The 9,115-nt window shown below is 45.3% G+C and overlaps 1 protein-coding gene across 1 annotated transcript in view; it reads right to left on the bottom strand.

The window, feature by feature from the left end:
- Positions 1–2,828: 2,828 nt before the first annotated feature.
- Positions 2,829–9,115, bottom strand: part of LOC144792472 (P2X purinoceptor 7-like) — a 315,393-nt gene continuing 309,106 nt past the window's right edge. The window contains exon 13 of the mRNA XM_078667501.1: positions 2,829–4,212. Coding sequence (XP_078523627.1) covers positions 3,727–4,212 — 486 coding nt within the window. The 3' untranslated portion in view covers positions 2,829–3,726. The remainder of the gene's footprint in view (positions 4,213–9,115) is intronic.

Below are 9,115 nucleotides of genomic sequence, written 5' to 3'. Positions count from 1 at the left end.
GGAAAAAAAGGGGGGAGGGAATGCCACCACCACAACCTCGATCAGAATCCCCCAGAGGCTCTCAATGGTGGGGACGGGCTTAGAGCGTTGCTCGGCAGAAGCCGGAGGCGGGGCACAGACGCGGGAGAGTGACGAGCAGGGCTGAGGCCTCGGTTGCTAGGCGACCCCACCCAGCGTCTCTCCCGTACTTCAGTCAGTTTCCTCACAACGCGGATCGGCTTCGCTACCCATCCCGGGCCGCCATGCTGACCAGCTTGTACCAGTAATGCTTTGCTTCAGGAGCGGAGGCCAGCACCCTTCTCTTACAGCCTCACACACAAGAGAAATCCCCAGGCTGCCGCAATGAATTAAGCGTCTAGCAGCACCAAAAGGAAAATCAAAGTTGACGACGATATCAGTCAATACGCCCCTTCAGCTAGGAGGGCCCTGGGCTCACGGAGATTATGTGAGGGCAGTCCCGTCAGACTAACGCTCCAGGCTCTCAAGGGGGGGGTGGAGGTTACTTCACTCAAGCTTCTCCTCCAGCTGTGGGCGTCAGCACTCACCACCTTCTAGGGAACTTCTTTCTCCCTCAGAATCTGACCTAGGAGAACCCCGGGGTCAATCTGGAACCTCCACTCCTGTGAGGTCATGGAGGAACAGCAGGTCCAGGAACTGGTTACCGGCGGGATCAGATCAGCAGGATGTGGTTGCGTCAACTGTGAAGGGCAGCAGCCCCAAGAGGCGGTCAAACCCTGCAGTGCGCCAGCCTACACACTCCGCAGCCCGAACTCCAGCCAGCTCCTAGATGACCACTCTCTTCTTCTAAAATGGCCGCCCCGCACTCCCCCTATATATAGCCTGGGCCTAAGTGACTAGAGTGGACCAGAAGGTTCCAGAACCTCTCATGTCACCCTATGGACCAAGGCTCTGAGGTAATTTCTGACAGGCCACCATTTTAGGACAGAGCACTAATCCTCCCTTTTAGAGGAGCACCTGCGCCTCACCATTAATTGGTAATGATTGTGCGCCCAGAGTTTTAAAGCCAACACCATAAAAAAAATATTGAAGTGGACAAAACAAAAAAAATAAGAAGGCAGAAAGGGGATAAATATTAGGAGGGACCACCCAAAAGGCTGACAGGTCTCACACAGAGCACCTGCACATGTGGTGGTAGGGTGTGTGCCCTTGGTGTTGGATGCTCCAGGAGTGGGTGCAGGTCCCTTATCAGGTCCAGGATGGTGTGGGGGTGTAGCCTGTACCTTTCATGGATCTCAGCCTCAGTCAGTTGGAAGAGTGTGATGCGCTGTCTGTAAACGCGCTCCTCCCGTCTCCAGATCCTCACCCCTGCTGTGTTTTTCCACAGGAGTCGTATTAGGAAATACTGCTTCCAGTTGGTCAAATTTATCGGCAAGCCGAACAGGCATCTCGTCTTATTCTTGGGGGTGCTTGCCCATAACCGAATTAACATGACGGGACTCATTTTTATTGTGGCCGGTCCAACTGGTTGCCCTGCAGCACCAGGTGCTCCCACCTGGATGTTGCGTGAAACATATTGCACTAAAGCTCTGAGCACCCCTACAACAGAGGCATGAAGGACTCTTAAGTCAACAATGGGGACTGTCATGTAACGTGGATGCGGAGTAAACCTGGCCAGAACAGGCCAAGTGGCCCCAGGAATTGACAAGGGACCTAACCGGACCGCACCCACTGCGTGGGGAAGGGCGCCATTAAACCAAACTTGATGCTGCCAAGCTGAAATCGGAATCTCCTGTGTCCTATATGGTGTATACACAGTAGGCACGGCAGAGTGAGTGTAAGTATGGAACGTACCATCGTTTGCGTTCACTGCTTGAAACGTAACCCAGGAGCAGAAAAGCTCAAATGGGTGTGTAGCGTCTGCACTCACTACCAAAAGAACTGCCATGCCTTCACCGAGCACCCCAAACGCCGTCGAATGATTGCAAAGGGGCACCCGACTATGCGAGGCGATATCAACTTTACCCATGAGGACACAGTAGAGAAAAAACAACCTGTATTAGGTGTAGAACAAACAGGTAGTAATTCAAAGAACAAACCTTTCAAGCTTGAATGAACCTATAATGTATCCATATAGGAAGGTCAATCAGTCACAACTGTTAACCGGAAACAGAAGTGAGGGTGTTGTGGACTGATGTAAGCACTACACGAGTGTCTTGAATAGAAGACCAAACGTTAGGTGCGCCATGTTGCGGGGATTCTGCTCATGCACATAACTATGTTCAAGAAACCAGAACCTCAGTGAATTGTGGTGTACCAAAAAACTCACCTCAGAACCCATTACCCCTATCCGACTAGCATCAGTGTCTCATTAGCTCTCCGTCCTAGAGCGAAGCTACCAATGATTAGACAACCCAGAACATGCGACTTAGGGTACTCTAAGGAATGGTGGGAATCAAGAACACTTTTTCATTTTTATTCTCATACCACTCCACAACGTGAGTAATCAGAGACACGGAAAAGTTTAAAATGTTTATTTTTAACTACGTGCTCTAAGATGCAGTATTCTGGCTAACATAAGCAGGCATATGATTAGAAATAAACAGTCAGCATTGTTACAATTCCATAAAACACAAAGGAAAAATCATGTTACAATGATAGTAGAAACAGGTCCTTATAGCATCTTGTGTACCACCCTCCCCTTGCCAGTAACTAGGTTTTATAATAATAGAAGGTCACTTAGGCTTCAATGGGGTACCCCATACCTCCAAGATCAGCAGGGGTGAATCACATCTCAGGATCAGCAAAGCTCTCTGTCTCTGGAAAGGATATTCTTCCAAGTGCTTGAATCATGCATGCAATGCAATATTAAAGCACTTGGATTTCGGTTGGGTGCAATGTCTAGAGCATGGGCTGATCAACCTGAATCACAGCATACATTGTTATTCTGACCTTGAAGTCTTCTACACGCAGTGTACAGACGAAGGTCGCGGTGTAAGTCTAGGGAGGTGAAAAACAGATCGTTCTCATGTGAAGAAAATAAAGCATTCTAACTTGCAACAACAGCTACCTACAGTGTTGGGTGCAAAAAGCAGCAAAGTGACAAAATGGTGTTAAACTTCTAAAACGCTTATGCTAACATAGCAATGGGTGCAATTAGAACCCTGCCCTCACTACAGGCCCACATCCTACCACACCCCACCATGCACATCATAGCAGGTTATTCCCAGAGTGGCAGTGGTGCTGCTTGTAAAAAACTACTAGGACAAGGAAGTCGAAAAAGGTTACAGAAAAGGAATGGAAACTTTGTGTGCCAACTAGCTCAACCTATCTTGCCAACAAAAAGAAATAGTTGGCATATGGGGCATCTTCCTCTCACATTCTCTGCCTACTTACTGAGTGTTGTATGGGTCACAACATGATTGGTCATTCAGCATCAGCACCCAGGAAGTAGAGAAGCACTACGGGAGGCCAAGCTGATTGGGGGCAATGCCTTATTAAGAACCGAGTTAAAAACGTTTTACAATATAAAACACATTCTTATTTAGAACTGGGTGGATGAGGGACATCTGCCAAAAAGTGGAGCTGTCCCATCTACTATATTAAGAGGGCATTGACGTGAACAGCACTGTAAATATTGTGGATGGGATATCTGGCACTTTTTGGCAAATGATCTGCTCCGCCAACCTCTACACAAGGCCCATAGAGAGAAATATTTTATCCTGATGATCTTGTTATTTCTGTAATGCTATTAAAAATGAGGTGCAATTAGCAGCACAATCCACAAGTGATTGGTTTTGGAGGCTCTGGGTCTAGTGACGCAGTTGTGCTTGGATACATCTCCAGAATTATCTGTTTGCAGCAGCTTGGTATTACAGCATAGGTCTCAACCTCGTCGGAACCGAACCGCCAGTGGATGTACTGCTCATACGCACAGTGTCGCAACTTGTTGTTGATGTCGGCGCTGTGCAACTTCAATAAAGGCTCTTTGTAGAGTAGAATGAACTCCAGCGTCGGCCTGGACAGGACGAGGCGTACAAAGTGCGGGGCACTGGTGATGCATGGGCCGTGGCTCTTTCGACAACACAGCTGCTCCCTCCTTTTTTCCATATTCTGGCACATCTCGCAGACACACCACGGCGCGATTTTGGGGTCGCTTTTTTCAGACCTGTTGAGCAGCGGCAAATCTTCCGGATTTTGAGAAACAAGAACCGGCAGTTGAACGTCTCTCATATTGCTGCTGTTCCTCTGCAACTGAAAGATTAGAAAGATTAGATAAGGCACTGTACACAAAATTAATGCTTGCATTAGCTTTGTTAAAACCCTTCAGAGCTGTACAGCCCTTGTACTTTTTTTTATATAGTAGCAACATTTTCTTCTCAAAACGTTGACGAACAAACACAGGTTCCTTTATAGTTTTTAATTTCTATTTAATTTATTTAAAGAGAAAGTGTAGAACGCAGTTAAACAGGCAATTCATCAGGCAGGAATAAAATGATCACATTGTCAATTATAAGGAAAAACATAGAAAGTGCAGGGTTATTAGATTACTTATAATTCCTCAGGATTCCAGAAGAGTTTTCTCCATTGCATGACCCTGATGAAGATCTTTGTGCTCTAAAGCTTTAAACTAGGTCTACATTTCTTTAACTGCTGAGCACTTTATAATGTAACCAGATCTTGTTATTTTGCCGTTTGGTTATTATTTCTCCCACTTTAATAGACATAATGTATTTTACTTTTCTTTGTTCTTTGTAATTCCCTTTGTTGTACACATGGCTCCTGGGAATCTCTACATTGTTTTGCGTTTCACTGTTGCATATTGTAATTTTTGCTTGATTTGTAAAGTACTCCTCTGTCTATTTGGCCTTCTATGTGCTACATAAAACGACAAAATCAATACATGAGAGTAGTCTTTGAAATGTTGTCCAACTATGGAAGAGCTGCTTCTTTGTGTAGATAGCTGAGCCCTTTAGTATGTCCATTAATTCTTTCTGTTTCAAATTAAGCAAAATAAATGAGCTAAAATGTAAATTTCACCTACATGCTGGTCCCCTGTGCGTTCCTTCTGTATGGATTCAGAGATACACACTTGTCTGAATAATAACTTAAAGAATATGCATATAAAGATTAAAAAAGACCTGTGCTTAATTTTTGCCAGTGTGCACCATAGGAATTATATTAAGGAACTTATCGTGGGTATGAGTTTCGATAACTCTATTTTGGTCCAGTGGGGAGTAAGGGAAGCCATCACTCATCGTGCGTGGCAGGAGAGGTTAACTTACAAAAAGGCTGCTTAAGCTTTGGAGCTCCCCCCCACCACATCCAAATCCCTATCCCACTGGCTGATGCTTTTAGCTTTGTGAGCCATGAATGCCCACAATCACTTCCTCTTCCCTTCTCAGTTCTGTTTGCCAGTGCCTTTGTGTGATGTCCAGAACAAACCAATCACTTCCTTGCCACTTCTGCGGGTAACACTGGGAGCACGGGCCCTGCTGCCTTGATCATGCTGCAGCCACCACAGTGCGCAGCGAGTTAACTGCAATGGTGGATTAGTCCCTTTAGAATGGAAGTATGTGTCATATATAAAAATGCATTATTTATTTAAGCATTTTGTGGTCTTATAAATGTCCCTGTATCTCCAAGCTCAACTGTGCGCGCTCAGGATATGGCAAGGAGTCACTCGTCATCTCTAGTCAGCCCCTAGCACTCTTGCAGTCCTGGGCTCCTAAGTCACTCTCTGCTCAAATCACCACCTGGCACCTTTCTCGAGTCATCCCTTGCTCAGACTATCACACAAATGGCTGCAGTTCCTCCAATTGCTCACTTGCACCCGTGGTCACTCAATGGCTTGCATGCTCCCTCTTGAGGTCCCTGAGGATACCTCAAGTCAACGAGTGGCCCTCAAGTCCTCTCAGACTCAAACAATGACACGTGGGGGCCAGGCCCCCAACTGTCTCCTGGATTCCATGCGTCTTCCTCCCGTGTCTGCAAATTCTGAACCTCGAGGCGCACCCATGATCACATGCACCCAAGCCTGTATCTCAAGGGCCCACCTCCACATCGAATGTAGATTTGGTGAGTCTGGAGCTTTGAGAGCTCAATGCGTAGAGAATGCTAAAGAAATTAACTTAAAGACCACGCTCACATACATTTGGAATGACATCATAATACACAAAGAGGTCTTGAAGCTTGGCATCCACCTGAAACCAGGAACAAACCAGGAAACAGATAACCGTTGACCTCAGTAAAAGGAAACAAATGTCTGTGTCCTTCGGCACACACCCGCTCTCAATTGGAGCTGACCTATCCCCCCACACTCTCTTACATCTAGGAATCGATCTTTGCCCTCTGGCTATTTTTGTTCAATGATCCAATGCTTTCCAGCTAGATTTGTGCTCTATAAACACATATACATTAATACCTGCAATGCTCCGCACAGATGCAAAACATGATACAAATGGCCAATTGCATTAGAATTAAGGTTCAATGTTTTTGTTTTTACAGATCAATGTGTTTTTTGAGTGATTTTTTTTTAAAACGTCTTTATTCATGCTTACCCCCCCACCCCCATTCTACAAAACAAGACCCCCCTCCCTTCCCAGAAGACCAAGATCAAATTTCAAACAACAAAAAAAAAGATATACAAACACAAATTTATTACATACAAATCGTAGGGGTGAAAATCATTATATACAGATGGGTATGGGATATAGTTACTCAGAAAATAAATAGTAATACCGATCATTACAGCATGCAAAATTCGAAATAGCTAAGCTAGAGCTTTCTGTCTGATATATACACATATATATATTTTTTTTAATCCTTTATTTATCAGTTTTTAAGTAACAAACACAGTTACAGTGGTTACAATCATACCAGATACATTCATATGACAAGTTAATAGGTACATTTTCCGAGGTTAAAGATCCAATCAAATTGAAAATACGGGTGAGCCCTTTCTCGCCACAGCTATGGAAAGGCCGTATAAAGTCATATATTTGAAATCTCAGGGCATCTAAACTAATATTACAGATGAAGTTGAATAGCATCCCTCAATAACATGGTCTTTACATCTTTAGTATCACTTAACATTTTGCAGTAAAGAGAACTAGTGGCGTGCCTTCTTCAGCGCCAGGAGACAGAATCATGAGAGTGTGTTACCTATAACCCAACACCTTGGCTGCCATCCTCTGACCCTTCATGTGGTGCTGTGTTGCTCATCAGATACATCTGCAGAGGACCCCAGATATCTTTCGGCTTGTTCCGGACAGGTAGTAAATCAGCGTAAATATTGTGTTCATCCTGACAGTAGACTACATCATTTAACCATTCCTTAAACTTCGGGGCTCTTCCCCTACCCCAACGGCATGCAACCCTCCTCTTTGCAAGCAGTAGAGCAATGTCCATAAATCTTCTAATGGGCTTAGGTATATTCAGTGTATATCCCAACAACATTACTAGTGTGTCCTTATCAACTACCCCCTCTGTCATGATCTGTAATGCTTCGTGCACCTGAGACCAGTAGTCATACACCCCCGGACACTCCCATGCCAGATGGATGAATCCCGCCCTCTCCGCAGGACATCTGTCACATCTATCATCATCTGCCAACTGGAATCTCAGCTTCCGAACCGGTGTGTAATAAAATCTTTGCAAGAACTTGTAGTGTATGATTTTGAGCCTACAACTAGAAGATATATTGGCTGTGACAGTACAACAATAGTTCCATTGATCTTCAGTAATTTCCTTGCCTATATCCAAACTCCACAACTGACGCGCTGCACTGTCCAGCCCCACGCGCTGCAGCCTGATACTATTATACAATCTAGAAACAAGATGGCGACCATCCGAAAGCAACATAGCATGCAGCGGTAACATTACATCCGGTTCGTTTGGAAATTGCATCAGCAATTCCTTCAGCCCCTGACGCAATCTGATGTAATAAAATACCTCTAGGGGGGTTGGTTGCAGTCCCTGAAACAGCTGCTCCCTAGTGTGAAATTGCCCATTGAGGAACAAATCACCCCACGTGGCAACCTTAATACGTCTACACATTAGTTGAAACCCCGTCTCCTGCAGTAGCGATAGTCGGGGGTGGTATGTGAGTGGCATTATAGGGGAATACAACAGCGGAGTTTGAAGGATCTTCGCCAATCTACGCCACGCATCGACCGTGCACGTCACCGTGGTGGCTGGTGTTTCTATAACGTCCACCGTACCCTGAATCATCCCGCTGAGTGGAAGAGGATGTGCGATCCAATCCTCTGCCGCCAGTTGTGGCATAAAAGGTGTAGGATTCATCCAATGGTACGCATATTGCGCTTGAGCACTTGTGTAATAGATCTCGAAATCTGGCACATCAAAGCCTCTCCTCTCGTAGGGCTGAGTCAGAATTGACAACCGTACCCGTGGTTGTTTACCCCCCCCGAAATAGTCGAAGGAGTTCCAACCGTAGCCTAGTAAAAAAATATACACCAGGATAATAAGGGATATTTTGAAATAGATAAAGAAAGCGAGGCAGCACCACCATTTTTATGAGTGACGCTCTACCCGCCATAGACAGAGGCAGCGACTTCCATCGTGAGACATTGTCGGCCAGCTTAGTAATGGCAACACCATAATTAGGTCTAAGTGTCTCCTCCTTATTCAGGGATATAACAATACCCAAATAGCGTAGATCAGTGTTGCACCATTTGAGTGGGTAATCCAACTGGAATTTTGTAACTGCACACGTAAGCGGAAAAAATTGTGATTTTTTCCAGTTAATAAGCACGCCCGATATCCCTCCAAAGACTATGAATTCACACAGCATTGGGTTAAGGTTGAGTTGCGGATCTTTGACATACAATGTAATATCGTCCGCATATAATGATACCCCTATCTGGCGCTGGAAACAATTGAAAGCACTATCCCTATGCAATTGACGAATGCGGCCTGCTAGCGGTTCTATTGCTATAGCAAATAGCAATGGGGAGAGAGGGCACCCCTGCCTGGTGCCTCTTGTTATGGGCATCTGAGGTGACAGCACTCCATTAATCAGCACTCTCGCAACTGGCTTGGTGTAAAGCAGTTCTATCCATTCCACAAATATCTTGGGGAACCCCATCCTATGCAATATAGCAAAAAGGTACTTCCATTCCACTGAGTCAAACGC

The sequence above is a fragment of the Lissotriton helveticus genome, chromosome 11 (assembly GCF_964261635.1).
Source record: "Lissotriton helveticus chromosome 11, aLisHel1.1, whole genome shotgun sequence".
NCBI lineage: Eukaryota > Metazoa > Chordata > Amphibia > Caudata > Salamandridae > Lissotriton > Lissotriton helveticus.
The sequence above is the reverse complement of the archived record's forward strand: the minus strand, read 5'-3'. Positions and strand labels throughout refer to the sequence as shown.